General features: G+C 39.6%; 1 protein-coding gene across 1 annotated transcript in view; it reads left to right on the top strand.

Annotated features, from left to right (window-relative positions):
- Nucleotides 1-1,314: 1,314 nt before the first annotated feature.
- Nucleotides 1,315-16,033, top strand: part of RASA1 (RAS p21 protein activator 1) — a 115,322-nt gene continuing 100,603 nt past the window's right edge. The window contains exon 1 of the mRNA XM_019462830.2: nucleotides 1,315-2,259. Coding sequence (XP_019318375.1) covers nucleotides 1,745-2,259 — 515 coding nt within the window. The 5' untranslated portion in view covers nucleotides 1,315-1,744. The remainder of the gene's footprint in view (nucleotides 2,260-16,033) is intronic.

The following is a 16,033-nucleotide window of genomic DNA, read 5'->3' as shown; positions in this document are numbered from 1 at the left end:
ACCAATATTTAAAGGTATTTAATGTGGGATTCCTTCCGAGAGAATTAAAAAACAAAACAGTATCATTTGCCAAAGGGCAAATTGCACATACTATGATTTCAAACAATGGTAATGATTCCTCCATCTATATGCATGCATGAGATAGTTTATATATAGTCCAGCATGAAAGACAAAACAAACCCCATCTCTGGCTATATTTAGGGTGAGAAAGCAGTTTATTGATAATTTTTGAAGCTATGCATAATTGTATATGGCACTTTGGAACCTTGGTATTTGCCTGGTTCAAGGTTCTCTATGCTTCACATGTGCATTGTGGAGCGTGCCCCGCTGTGTTCTGCACGCAAATGAACGTCACCCCTCCTCTCCACACCACATTAGTACCCAACATACCTGCGATGGCACTGGTGTGTGTGTTGGGCGGGAATAGAGACAGAGAGGTATGACAGGGGAGATGGCGATTGTGGGAAACAAAACAAAATGTGTAGTCTCAGAAATCGCACTTTACAACTATTATTTCCACCAAAATTTTTAGGTCACCCCATATTACTTCCCTATTTCGTTTGAGTTTCAGAACGTAGTTTAAAATTTCATTTTATTTTTTAATATGGAATGCAACGAAAACAAAAAAACAATAGCAATGCCTCGAACTTCGAAGCAATCCCTCATCCCCGGGCTTCGCGTCCGGTTTCTGCACAGCTGGGTAAAGGTGTTTTTTTCTAGCACTCAGGAAGCAGAGAACTGGCTTCGCGGCATCTTCCTTTCCCTTTTCCTCGGTTCCTTCCTCTCCACCCCTCCTGGTCCCTCCTTTCTCTCCTGCTTTCACAGTGCAGCACGGCCGCGTGCTCGGGTACCCACTCCTCCCCTCCGCCCATCAAACAAAACCCAGAGAGGCAGGCGCGCCCTGCCGCCGGCAACACCCACGGGAGAAACGGCCACACCACCACACGCTCGTACCACAGCGAAACAGTGAGCACGGCCGCGCACCGCGCGTCCCCGCCGCTTCCTTCCCTCCCGACGCTTCCTTTTCCTCCCTCCAGTCCCAGCGCCCCCACCCCCGCGCCAGGAACGCGCCTGCGCAGAAGTTGCCCTCGCCCTCCTCCCCCGCCCTTCCTTCCCTCGGCTCCTCCACTGGTGCCCCGCCTTCCTTTCTCTCTAGTCGGTTTCACTGAGCACTCCAGGTTGGGAGCAGTTCAGTCGATTTCCCCGCTACCCCGCCCCCCTTCCTCTTGGCTCCCCACCCCTCCCATCTCCAGCCCGGTGGAGGATGAAGCGGCTGCAGTGGCCCCAGCCCCAGCAGCGGCACCGGCGGTGGCTGCGGTGGGGGTGGCCGGAACTAGGGTGGTGAAGAAGCGGTGGCGGTGGCGGCGGTGGCTGAAGGAGCGGCAGCCGCCCCAGCCGCTTCCTCTGTGCTTCCCTTCCTCTTTAGTGCAGCCAGGAAGTTTTTCACTTCTGTGCATGTGTGTGTGTGTGTGAGTGTGGGTGTGTAAGGTGAGGGCTTGGGGCGGCGTTTGTGCAGGCGTTGAGTTTTTTGCCCACTTCGCTTCCCGTAACCCGGGCAGCTCCGGAGCCGGGGCTGTGGCCCGAGGAGGGGGCGCGGCGGCGGGCTCTCTCCTTTTGTTGTTGTTTCCTCCGCCTGGGGAGCTGAAGGGGGGACGCGCCTGGGTGGGGCGGCTCGGAGCCCGGGCCTGGTGGCCCCCGGGGCTCCCGGGCGAGCTGGGTAGGGCAGAGTAGATCGGGCTTCAACATGATGGCGGCCGAGGCCGGCAGTGAGGAGGGCGGCCCGGTGACCGCCGGGGCAGCAGGAGGCGGCGCAGCCGCGGGCTCGAGTGCCTATCCGGCAGTATGTAGGGTGAAGATACCCGCGGCTCTGCCTGTGGCTGCCGTACCCTATCCTGGGCTGGCGGAGACCGGAGTAGCCGGGAACCTGGCTGGCGGAGCCGCTTTGGGGTCAGGGTTCCTGGGAGCCGGGTCTGTGGCGGGGGCAATGGGGGGAGCCGGACTGTCAGGGGGAGGTGCTGCCGCTGGCGTGGCTGGCGCCGCTGCCGGACTTGGAGGAGAGATGGGTCTCGCCAAGGGGACCACTTCGTTGCCTGCTGAGACCTTCGGGGCAGGCGGCGGATTCCCTCCTCTGCCGCCGCCTCCTCAGCTGCCCCCTTTGGGCGCCGGCCTGGGAACGGTGGACGAAGGTGACTCTCTGGATGGACCAGAATACGAGGAAGAAGAGGTCGCCATCCCGTTGACTGCTCCTCCAACTAACCAGTAAGTCAGGACAGCTGTTCAGGGACTGGGGAAGCTGGCTCCTGGAAAGAAGTGGGAAAACCTACCTCGTTCTTTCAGCTGTGATTTGTTCTGAAAAGTTTTGAAGCTTCAGGTTCCGCGCGTAGGAATTTAATTTGATAACTCATCTTCCCTGCGGGCATACTCCCTGGCGTCTTTGTATGTTTATTGTTACTCTGGGAAGACGTAAAGTTTTTAAGATGAGAAGCATGGGGAAAATGTGTATCCATTGAGAACCGGATATAGTTCTGCCCCTTCCAAATTTAGGTGGCGTCCTGGGATTCAGCTGAGCTTGCAGCTGCCAAGGCAGTCGGAGTTTGTATTAACCTATGTGTGTATTCCCTGGTGAAGCCTGATTATTCGTCAGAAGCTTTGAATATACAAGTATTTGAATGAGTTTTGTACTGATAATCATTCGAAACATCCATTGGTCAGAACGCTTTGTTTCTGTGGCACTGCAAATCCCCATTTATGCCAATTGAAAGCATAGCGATGCAGCAGTCTTCACATCATTTATGAAGATGTGGGTCAGCGAGAAAGGAAAGGGTTCTGTGAATTACAGGTGTGATTAAGGGCCTATCCTCCAACAACGTCTGTAACTTAGGCTAAAGAATTCCCATTTATTATTAGTGTAATCTTTTACAGTTGAGACTTTGTAAGTACAGTTTTGAAGTAAAATAAAATTAAAAGTGTGCTTCTCTTCAACACTTTGTTGGTGACCAGTACAGTGTTATATTTGACAATTAGTTTTGACAGAATATTGCTGAACACATAGGGCAAATGGCTTTTTCAAATAGTGAGTACGTTTCCCTTCGTCAGCGAACATAGGTATGTATTTATAAAGGTGGACCTTGATGGGAGGAAAATGTTGATGGTAGTAAATAAATAAAAAGTGGTTAATGATGGCAAAACTGTTTTTATATAGATCACTCAAGTAAGTATTAATTGACCTTTAGATTTTGACACCCTTAGTGTATCAGAAAAAAAAGATTTGGTTCGTATGTTGACATTCACTATGGACAATTGAAAGGTTTGTTTGTTTTGGATAAGCTTTGGAGGATTTGGAAGGGACTTAAAAAATGAATTAGAAAAAGATTCTGTAATACTAATCCATTTTTGACTTCAGGCTACTTTTTTTTGATACTTAAGGTGGAAAAGTAAAATTAGTCTTATTTATGTCAGCCACGATATAGCAGTATTGTATTCTTTTCATATTGTTAAATGAGAATTTAATTTTTTTGTTTGGTTTTATTCCAACTTGCCATACTATGTCTTTGTTTTATAGACTTCTGAAGGTGTTCTGGAAGTGTGAAAAATTTGAATTTTACAGCACTGTTTACACACCTCCAAGCCTTTTTGAAAGAATCAAATATTTAGGTGCCCACTACATTGCTCAGCACTGCAGTTATAATAAAGTGCAACTTTGCATACTGAAAGAATATTGTCTTATGCTAGTGTTCATAACGGAATTGCATTAGGCATGTTCAGTGTATTCTAAATTTTTTTAAAAAAGAATTTTGTAGAACAGTTTTAGTTTCACGGCAAAATTGCGTAGAAAATAATATAGTGTTCCCATTAAATTGATAATAATAAACATGAATGAGTACTTAGGAAAATTTGTGTTTGTGAGAAGTCCATTGTGTGAGATTTCCATCATTATTAGTATGTATTTTGGAATAAAAATATTTGTATGACTATTGAGAAATGTTCATGTTCTAAAAAGTATCCTCCATTTCTCCTATGTTTTTTAAATTTGTCACTGAGAAGTACAAATTTCCCTCTTTTCTTTATCTTAGATATCAGCCCAGAGTCACTGGAGGCAATACAGTGTAGTGGTTAAGCGTGCAAATTCTGAAGTTAGACAAGATTTGGGTTGGAATCCTGACTCTGCCACTTATAGCTGTGTGATCTTGGAAAGGTTAGTTTCCCCACCTGTAAAATAGGGATAATAATGGTACCTCCATCATATGGTCATCTTTAAGGTTTAATGAGAACCCAGAAGTTTTCAGCATAGTGCCTGGCGCATAGTAAGTGTTCAATAAGTAGTATCCCTAAATAACAGTAATATTATTTTATTGTCATTAAATTGCCTACTAATTCTGTTGGTACAGGGACACCCTCACTAATCGTTACTTTAGAGAATGGTTTGAACTCCAAAGGCCTATCTACCATGATTAATTATTTTAAAAATTATGACTTTTTTTTTTAATGTTTGTTTTTGAGAGAGAGGGGCAGAGAGGGGGGCAGAGGATCCTAAGTGGGCTCTGTGCTGAGAGCAGAGCAAACTGTGAGATCATGACCTGAGCTGAAGTTGGACGCTTAACCAACTGAACTATCCAGGCATCCCTAAAAATTATGACTCCTTAAGGCTTCCAATAGGTTAAGTAGGTTTGGAGATGAAGTTCAGGTCTTTTCTATAAAGTTCTATTTTAAATTGAAACAAAAACTTTAATGATTTGGTTAAATAATGTCAAATCTTTTATAAAGCTATTGAAGAAATATTCTTGGATTAAATTAATATTTGTTTACTAGTGACTGGTCACCTTAGTTATTGGATAGCATGATATTAAGGAGGTTCGGGTCATAGGTTTGAGTCCATAGTAGTTTGTTAGAGTAGGATTCCCTGGTCACAGTATTCAACCGTGTATCCAGCTAGTTTGGTGCTGTTGGTCGCAAGAGAGTCAAATGACAATATGTAGATAGATAAGTACAAATATATTAATGCCATTCATATTTTGTACCTTGTTTTTCTGTGCATGGTGAATCATTGTCTCATGTGTATTACTGAGCATTTACATAAGTTGGGGTAAGGCTGGAGAAGTTTGTATAATTTTAACTATTACATTTATTTGAATATTTTGTTTTCACAAGTTTTGAGGAAAAAACAATTAAAAAGCAATGAAATTCTCCCTGTGTATTTTTATGCTATAGAAGGTGCTCTATCTAAAACTAACAGATTTCCTTTTCAAGAGAGAGAAAAGTTAAAGGAGTTTGTCACTGGTAGGGCTTATGATTTTATGACCTGCTCTTAGTGGCCTTGGTTATTTTTTGCCTCTTCTCTAGAGGTAAGGGGTGACAGTAAAGGAGCATTGTTCCCTTAGTCCACCTTCAATTTTATGTAGAGACTTCTTAAATTTTTATTTTGTGTTTCAGAGAAAGAGCATGCACACGCATGAACAGGGAAGGGACAAAAGAGAGGGAGAATCTTTTTTCTTTTAATTTTTTTTAATGTTTGTTTATTTTTGAGAGAGAGGGACAGACAGATCACAAGTGGGGGAGGGGCAGAGAGTGATGGGGACATAGAATCAGAAGCAGGCTCCAGGCCCTGAGCTGTCAGCTCTGACTTGGGGCTCAAACTCATGAACTGTGAGATCATGACCTGAGCTGAAGTCAGATGCTCAACTGGCTGAGCCACCAAGCACCCCAGAGAGAGAGAATCTTAAGCAGGCCTCGTGCCCTGAAGCAGGGCTCAATCTAAGGACTCATGACCTGAGCCAAAAAATCAGGAGTTTAATGGTTAACTAATGGTTAACTGACTGGGCCACCCAGCACCCCCTACATGTAGAGATTTTAAACTGTCACCTGCAGTAGCAGGATGCCCTTGGAATGAATCCAGTCCACAGATCTATATTGCGTGCTTTTGGTGTAGTTGGAACATTTAGTAAGTAGTTGCTACCATGTAAAAAATAGGAAGACGTCACATTTAAGAAGTGTTAGTTTCTAGCACACTTCCAAAATCACAGGATTTGGGGCTCCCTAGTTGCTGTTCCTGTTTGAGAGCAGATTGCCAGAGCTGAGTAATGGTTGCCCCTTTTAGGTGAATTCTGAGCTCTAGTTTGCGGTAGTCTCTATGAGGCTTGCTTTGCCTTTGGGATTATGTGCCTGGCATGTGGCATAGATCTTTCCTTGGACCTAATATGCCGGCTTGTCAACCCTGAAACTTGAAGGAAGAGGAAATAAGGAATGTTAAGTGGTACCTTTCTTTTCTTTAAAAAAAAATCCATCTCTACAAAAATAAAATCATAATTAAGCCAAATAATTATTAGAGGTTAATGTTAGGACATGTAGTATTTATTAACTTTGTCACTAATTGCATTATAACCATGGGTGAGTCATTTTTTCTTAATAAACGTAGGGGTGAGAATTGCAGAGATTAGTTAGGTACAGAGCGGTTGCTGACGAGGACCCGGATATTTTTTACAATATTTGTATGAATAGTAGAGCAGTGTAGTAGGTGCTTAATTTAAGAGATAAAAAAATGAGTTGGATGCCTTTTTCTCAAGTCTCTCTTTCTGGGCAGTTATAGATCTAGTAGGAAGTTAAGTAAACCAACTACTCTGATTCAGGCTAGATTAAGATAAATATCATGAGCGAAGCATGAGCAAAGAGTCATGGGCTTTAAAAGAATAAGAAATTTATATAATTAGGGTCAGTAAGTCTTTGAGGAAAAGTAGCAAGTATGTTATCCCGGCTGCTCAATTTATTTTCTAAACATGACCTTTTTGGTCCCCACTCTCTTTGCCTAATGATTATATCAGATAAAAAAGACTTAAAGGTTAAATGAGTATAAACTTTTGGCCCCAAGAGAAGAGTCTGTCCTACTGAACTCTTAATTACTTACCTGTGGTCTGGAAGGAGATTGAAGGAGGTGTCTGTAGTTACTGGGAATACAGAGCACGGCCAAAGGCTGGAATTGGTTTGGGTCATTGATAGGTACTTTGGGGAAATTAGGAAAGCATTATTGACAGAGATAAAAAGAAAAAGCACAGCTGTAAATTAGGAAGAAGAAAGGGAAAGCAAAATGCAGGCCTTTCTGGTTCCTTTACTCTTGTCTTTTTACTGGCCTTTAGGGGGTTGACAGACTGCTTTTAAGAGCAGCTCTAATACCCAAAAACAATACCTTGGTAGTGGTGAGGGGGACTTATGACAGTATTAATAATAACTGTTATTACTGCTGACATTTTTTGGTTGCTTACTACCTAACAAGAAATGTTCTAATTGGCTTACATGTGTTGGTTTAGTTATATATTGCTTCACTCCAAAACTAAATGTTTATCTGTTCTTGATTCTAAAGTTGGCAAGGCTTGATGGGGACTGCTGCGTGTGTCATTTGTTGGCTATCATATCGAAGGTGGCTTCTTAATGATGCCTTAGCTGGGACGGCTGGAACAGCTGATGGATAGCCGGGACTATGGCTGCCTCTCTCCTTGTATACCCTTCATTCAGCCTTCCCCCTTAATTAGCTTGAGCTTCTCTACAACATGGCCGCTGGGTTTTGCGAGGGAGCATGTCAAGAGGGCAAGCCTCATTGTGCCAACACGTATCAAGTCTCTGTGTTCTTCAGTGTTTGCTGATGTTCCAATGGCCAGTGCTAATAAACATGACCCAGTTTAGAGTTAGTATGGGTGGGACTGCATCACTACCGGAAGGTGAGATTTGTTGAGGGCATCAAAGTAACAGCCTACTTCCTATGTTACTCATTTACATGTAATATAGATAATACTAGGATAGGAGTGGTGAGGGATGAAGTGGGAGAAAGGGCAACTACTTAAAAATTCTTCCCTTAGGCTTGACGTGGTAAATTGTCTTTCATTAAATGATTCAGATAGCCTCACAGTAAGTAGATTTTGCTTCTGACCACCATTATCTTAATTTTAAAGCAAGTTATGGAGAATGGATGCTATTATCACTCATTGTTTGAATGTTCAGTGTATGTATGGTAGGTGTATCATCTTGAAATCACCTGCAGTACATTTCAATTGTGGGCTAAGTTAGAAACAGTTATCAGATACAATTTACTGGTAACTTCTCCCTATGTCTAATCATTATCTCAACAGGATTTGGGGCATAATTTTAGGCATTTCAGTGATTTTTGTGAATAAAACAATGAACATTTTAGGGGGCAGAAATATAAAAGAATGTACAGTCTACTTGAGAGATGAGGCATTAATGACAGAGACATAAGATGAGAAATTAATCTTAAAGATGTGTGGTACAGATACATTTTTCAAATTAGGAGATAGTTGTGGAAGGATTTAAAGAATGAAAGTATCTGAACGAATAAATTGAAATTTCATACTGTAATCCTCTTAGTGGAGTTTTACAGAAAGTTTGAATAGTTTTTGTAGTATTGTTTATTTGATATTATAATCATAAAAGTGGTATTCATAGATACATAGTGTTTAAGTGGTAGATGAAACTCTCATTTGCCGAGATGCAGAAGCAGACTGGCAGACAGCCCATATGCAGAACTAGAGTGGTTTGGTTAAAGTCACATAGCTAGGTAGTGGCAGAACTGGCACAGAATCCAGTTCCCATAATTTTTCAGATATGTTTAGATTTGAGAAATATTTATAATGAATTTGGGTGGGGGGAGGAAGGTAGAGGCCCAGGATTGACTAGTCCTTTACTCTTTGCTGGGCACTTTACATAGATTATTTTGTTTAACTCTCACAGCTACACAATGAGAATAGATATTCTTCTCATTTTTAGTGTTCAGAAAACTGAGTGATGGAATTCTAATACAAATATTATACTTTTTCCTTTGTCTTGCCTCCTTCCATTAAGTATAATACGCACTATGCACACTCATAGAAAACATATACTTAAAGGCTGGCTGGTCACTGAGTATTATGGACTGAATTGTGTCCCATTAAAACTCCTAGGGTTGAAGCCCTAACCCCCATGTGGTGATTTATGTATAGGGCCTTTAAAGAGGTAATTAAGATTAAATGAGGTCATAATGGTGCGTCCATAATCCTGTTGGACCTTATAAGAAGGGGAAGAGATACCAGCAATGCACATGCACAGAGAAAAGCACATGTGAATTCACAGTGAGAAGGTGGCCATCTGAAGCCAAGGAGAGTGGCCTGATTAGAAAGCACCTCTGTTTTCACTTTAACTTGGACTCAGCCTCCAGAACTATGAGAAAATAAGTTTTTGTTATTTAAGCAATTCAGTCTGTGGTATTTTGTGAAGGCAGTGCAAGCTGACTGATAGGATACACTAGATAACCCTGCCTCTTTAAAAATGGCTTTGGGTGATTTTGGAGCAGATTAGATGCACATTTACTACTTGAGAAATAAGGTCCTCATTTTTTTTTTTTTTTATTCCTATCTTTCACTGTAGAAAAGAAAAACTTCCCTTATACTTTACCTTCTTTTCTTATGTGTTAGTGAGGTCTACCCTGTGTTGAAAGATGGAAAAATTATTTAAATGCATGTCTGATTATTATAGTGTGAAAAGATCCTACATATGACCATGAGTGGTAGCCAGGGAAAATCCTGTGGGGGAGACATTACTCCAGCAAAATTTCTGTATTCACTCTGTGTTCATTGTTGTATTATTCAGTGTTACTTTTTCATGTATGTATACGTGCATATTATTATTATTATTTTGTCTGGATGTCAATAAGATAAATACCTGCTCAGTGTTTATCAAGCTAGATTCTCAGTTTATTACAAAAGATATAACTCAGGAACAGTCAAATGGAAGAGAATCCTGGGACAAGTTATGTAGAAAAGGGTACAGCTTCTGTGCTGTCATGGGGTATTCCACTCCTCAAACCACTCTCCCACCTCCATGTGTTCACTAACTGGAAGCTCTTTCAGTGTTACTTTTGAAATTGTCTTTCTCCTACGTATCTGTCTGAAGCTTAAGGGAGAGACCTAGAGATCTCTCTCAACTCTTAAGTCTCTTTGTAGGTTCAACCTGCTAGACTGCATTCACAGCTAAAACGCTTGTATAATAGACCATGTCTCTTCTCCATCTATGTCTATCTGTCTGCCTATTGATTTATCTCTCAGATTTTAAAATTAAACTTTTAATTTTGAGGTAATTGTGTAATTTCACATTTAGTTGGAAGAAATAATACAAAGTATGTGTCCTTCACCATTTTTCCTTAGTGGCAACATCTGGTATGACAACTAGGAAATTGACGTTGATTTCGTTGGCTTGGCATACAGTCATGTGTGTGTCTTATATGTTTAGTGTGCATTTAGTTGTGTGCAGTTTTATCACATATGTAGATTTGTGTAACCATCACCTCAGTAAATATAAAGAACATTTTCATCACCACCCGGGTTCTTTGTGCTGCCTTTTTATAACCAAGCTCACCTACTTCCTCCTCTCCCTCATCTCTAATTCCTGGCAGCCACTAGTCTGTTTTTCCTTTTGTTGCTTCAAAAATATTATCAAACAAAGAAACAAAACACAAAAAAACTACGTTGTACAGGTGGAATCATATAGCATGTAACCTTTTAGGACTGGCATTTGTTTTTCAACATAATTCCCTCAAGATTCACTCAAGGTGTTGCATGTATCAATATTTTGTTCCTTTTTGTTTGCTGAGGAGTATTTCATAGTATGGATGTAGGACAGTTTAGCCATTCACCCTTTGGAGAACATTTGGATTATTTCCAGTTTTGATTATTAGGGAAAAAAAGCTGCTATGAACATTTGTGTTTATGTTTTCACATGAAAAAAAAGTTTTCATGAGTGCACTTGGCTGGATTGTGTGGTAATTGCATGTTCAGTTTTATGAGAAACTGCAGATCTGTTTTCTAGAGTGGGTGTATCAGTTTACATTCTGACCAGCAATGTATGAATGACGCAGATTCTCTATATCTTCACCAACATTTGATATGGTCATAATTTTTTATTTTAGGTATTCTCATAGGTGTTTAGTGATCTCACTATTTTTTTTTTTTGTTTGTTTTTGTTTTTGTTGTTGTTGTTTGGTTTTTTTTTGAGAATGTGGGGATAGAGGATCTGAAGCGGGGCGGGGTTGGGGAGGCTCCCTGATGACCGAGAGCCTGATGTGGGGCTTGAACTCAGTAACCATGAGTTCATGACCTGAGCCCGAAGTCTGAGCCACCTGGGTGCATTGGTTGTAATTTGTATTTCTCTAATGGCTGAGGATGTTAAAAATCTTTTCATATGCTAACTTGCTATCTGTATGTCCTGTTAGGTGAAATGTTTGTTCATACCTTTTGCCCATTTTCCAAATTGGGTTGTTTCATTGTTGAGTTTTGAGAATTCTAAATATTAGTCATTTGTCTGCTATGTGCAAATACTTTCTTCTGTTCGGTAGCTTGTCTTTTTTTCCTTTTAACAAGGTCTTTCTATGTGAAAAAGTTTTTAAATTTTTTTAAAGTTTATTTATTTTAAGACAGTGCAAGCAGAGGAGGGGCAGAGGAAGGGAGAGAGAGAATTCCAAACAGGCTCTCATCAGGCTTGAACTCCTGAACCATGAGAAAATGACCTGAGCCGAAATCAAAAGTCAGATGCTTAACCGACTGAGCCACCCAGGTGCTCCAAAAGTTTTTAATTTTGAGGAGACTTCATTTATTAATATTTCCTTTTGTAGGTTGTGCTTTTGGAGGCAAGTCTAAGTAAGAACTCTTCACCTAGCCTAGGTCTCAAAAGTTTTCTACTATGATGTTTTATAAAAGTTTTATAGTTTAATGATATAATGTTAAGTCCATGATCTATTTTGATTTCATTTTTATAAGAGATAAGATGTTTAAATTGAGGTTCCTGTTTTGCCTATGGATATCTAGTTGCTCCAGCACCATTTGTTGAAAGGTAAATATCCTTCCTTTATTGAAGTGGTTTTGCACTTTTGTCAAAAATCAATTGGCGGGGCGCCTGGGTGGCTTGGTCGGTTAAGCGTCCGACTTCAGCTCAGGTCATGATCTCATGGTCCGTGGGTTCGAGCCCCGCATCAGGCTCTGTGCTGACAGCTCAGAGCCTGGAGCCTGTTTCAGATTCTGTGTCTCCCTTTCACTGTGACCCTCCCCCGTTCATGCTCTATCTCTCTCTGTCTCAAAAATAAATAAACGTTAAAAAATTAAAAAAAAAAAAATCAATTGGCCATGTATGTGTGGCTTTACTACTGGGTTCTCTGTTGAGTTCTCTTCGTTTATATGTCTCTATCTGCTAATATCACACTCTTGATTACTATAGCTGTGTAGTAAACCTTAGTATCAGGTAGAGTTGTTCCTCTCACTTTTCAATATGGTTTAGTTATTCTAAGGCTTGTGTCTTTACATAAAAATTTTATAACAAGCTTATCCATATTTGGACCAAAGCGTGTCCACACTTGTACAAAAACTTTGCTGAGATTTTCAAAGGAATTGTATTAAACCTATAGATCAGTTTGGGAATTGATATCTTTGCTATATTTAATGACATGCCTTCATTTTTTTAGGTCTTCCTTGATTTCTTTAATCAGTGTTTTGTAATATCAAATCCTAATGTATACTAATTGTTAAATTTATACTTAATTATAATGTTTTTTGTTTTCTCTGGAGCAATTTTGTGAATATTGTTATGTTTTTTATTTCATTTTCCACATGTTCATTACTAATACATAGAAATAAGATTGATTTTTGCATTGCTCCTGTACTCTTTGACCTTGCTAAAATTACCGTTTAGTGTCTAGAGGTTTTTTTTAACAGATTCCTTGGAATTTTCTACATAGACATGTCAACTGCAAATAGGGACAGCTTTCTTTCTCATCTGTATACCTTTTATTTCTTATTGTGGTGGCTAGAACTTACAGTTCTGTATTGACTAGGAGTGGTGAGAGCAGACATCCTTGCTTTGTTCCTTGCCTTAGGTGGAAAGCATTTAGTATTTCATCATTAAGTATGTTTTTTTTAAATACTTATTTTTGAGAGAGAGCGCAAGTGGGAGAGGGGCAGAGAGAGAGGGAGACACAGAATCCGCAGCAGGCTCCAGGCTCTGAGCTGTCAGCACAGAGCCTGATGCTGTGCTGGGACTCGTGAACCATGAGATCATGACCTCAGCCAAAGTTGGATGCTTAACTGACTGAGCCACCCAGGCAGCCCACATATGATGTTAAGTATAGGTTTTTGGGGGGTGTAGCTGGGTAGATCCTCTATCAAGTCAAGGTAGGTCACCTGTCTGCCTAGTTTTATTGAGAGTTTTTATTTTGAATGGATGCTGGATTTTGTCAAATTCTTTTTCTGACTCAATTTATATGATAGGATTTTTTTCTTTAGTTTGTTGATATTGGAGATTACGCTGATTTTTTTTTTTTTTTTTTTTTTTTGTTCTAATGTTGAACCAGCCTTGCAAACATGGAATAAATTGCATGTGGTTTGGATGTGTAATGTTTTCACATATTGCTGGATTTAGGTTGTTGATTTGTTTGAGAATTTTTGTGTCTAAGTTCATGAGAGATGCTGGCTTGCAGCTTGTGGTATCTTTGTCTTGTTTCAGTATATGGATAATTCTGGCATCACAGAATGAGCTAGGACACTTTCCTTCCTTTTCTAATCGTTAGAAGAGTTTGTGAAGTATTGGTATTCTTTAAATATTTGGTAGAATTCTCTGGTGAAAACATCACAGCCTGGGATTTTTTTCTTTTGTTTTTGAGATTTAAAATTATGAATTCATTTTTTAGTGATTATAGGATTATACATAATATTTGTTTTGGTTGAATTTTGATAATACAAATGGTCCCTGACTTAAGATTTTTCGACTTTATGATGGTGTGAAAATGATATGCATTCAATAGAAACCGTACTTGGCATTTTGATTTTTTCCTGGCCTTAGCAATACGTGGTAGGATTCTTTCTCGTGATGCTGGGCAGCAGCAGTGAGTCATAGCTCCCTGTGAGCCATGCATTCACGACAGTAAACAGCCACAACTGATACACTTAAAAAGAATTCTGTACCCTTAAAACCATTCTGTTTTTCACTTTCAGTATAGTATTCAATAAATTACATGAGGTATTATTCAACACTTTTTTTTTTTTTAATAAAATAGGCTTCGCATTAGATAATTTTACCCAATTATAGGCTAATGTGTTTTGAGGATGTTTAATGTAGGGGGGCTAAGCTGTGATGTTTAGTAGCTTAGGTACATTAAATGAATTTTTGATTTATGATATTTTTAACTTACAGTGAGGTTATTGGATATAGCCCTATCATAAGTAGAGGAAGGTCTGTATGTGGTTTTTGAGGAATGGATTCATTTGTTTTAATTAGTCTAATTTCGGAGCAAACTTGTTTCTATTTCCTAATTATCCTTTTAATGGCTCTACAATGTTCAATTATATTTTCTTTAATGCTGATGTTGATCATTTATGTCTTCTCTCATTTTTGTTTTGTTGGTCTTGCTAGAGATTTATCAATTTTATTAATTTTTTCAAAGGATTAGCTTTTTCATTGATTTTTCTCTGTGGTTTTCTTGTTTTCTGTTTTACTGATTTTTGCTTTTATTTTTATTATTTCCCTTCTTATTGCTTTGGGTTTATTTTACTCCTATTTTTTTTAGTTTCTTGAGGTAGGGATTTAAGATGATTGATTTGAGACTTTTTCTTTTTGCTCATGTTATAAGCTCATGTAATAATGCTCTACCTTTTCCTCTTGGCACTGCTTTAGTTGTGTCACACATCTTTTGATGTTGTGTCTTCTTTGTTGTCTTTTCATTTTTTATTCAATTCTGTGTTTCTTTTTTAATTTACTTAGAGAATTCTTCTTTGATCCATGGATTGTTTAGAAGTGTGTTAGTTTAATTTCCAAGTGTTTTGGGATTTACTGGTTGTCTTTTTGTTATTGATTTCTAGTTAGAGTCCATTATGGTCAGAGAACATACTCTTATGATTTCAATACTTTAAATTTGTTGAAGTTTGTTTCATGGCCCAGAATATGGTCTGTTTTGGTGAGTGTTCTTTGGATGTTTGAGAACACAAACAAACAAAAAGTATGTGGCTATTTTTTTGGTGAAGTGTTCTATATATGTCAGATCGTTTTGGTTGATTGTGTTCTTCAGAACTCTTAAATCTTTGCTGAGTTTCTGTTTGGGATTTCTGTGGTCTCTGAGAGGGGGATCTTGAAGTTTCCAACTATAATTAATTTGTCTATTTCTCTTTTCAGCTCTATCAGTTTTTCATGTATTTTGATTGGTGTGTGTCATTTAGGATTGTTATGTATTCCTGATGGATACGTCCTTTATCAGTATATAATGTTCTTTTGTTTTTAGCAATTGCTTTTGCTTTAAAGTTTACCTAATATTGAGGAGCGCCCGAGTGGCTCAGTTGGTTACGTGTCTGACTTCAGTTCAGGTCATGATCTTACGGTCGGTTCGTGGGTCAGAGCCTCGTGTTGGCCTCTGTGCTGACAGCTCAAAGCCTGGAGTCTGCTTTGGATTCTGTATTTCCCTCTCTCTCTCTACCCTCCCTGCCTCGTGCCTCTGTCTTTCAAAAATAAATAAGCATTAAAATTTTTTTTTAAAAAGTTTATCTCCTGCTTCTATTTTGTTTACATGCATCTTTCCTCATGCTTTATCATTTCATTTTAAGTGAGTTAATTATAAACAGGCTGTTTCTAAAAAGCCACTTGGATCATTCATTCTTAAGTCCACACTGCCAACATTTGCTTTATTTGGTGTATTTTAACATTTATAGTAATTGTTGATGTGAGGGCTTTTTTTTTTTTAAGTTTTTACTTTAATTCCAGTAGTTTCAGGTGTACAATATAGTGATTCAGCAATTCCATACATCACTCAGCGCTCCTCACTTGCAAGTGCAGTGCACTCCTGAATCCCCATTATCTATTTAGCCCAACCCCTCACTCCCCCTTGCCTTGGGTAACCATCAGTTTGTTCTTACTAAGAGTCTTACTAAGTAAGAGTCTGTTTCATGGTTTGTCTCTCTCCCTTTTTTTCCTTTTTGTTTGTTTGTTTTGTTTCTTAAATTCCACATAGGAGTGAAATCATACGGTG

Source organism: Panthera pardus, unplaced genomic scaffold, assembly GCF_024362965.1.
Source record: "Panthera pardus isolate Hobbes unplaced genomic scaffold, ASM2436296v1 HiC_scaffold_2, whole genome shotgun sequence".
Classification (NCBI taxonomy): Eukaryota; Metazoa; Chordata; class Mammalia; order Carnivora; family Felidae; genus Panthera; species Panthera pardus.
This window is presented reverse-complemented; position numbering and strand designations above follow the sequence as displayed.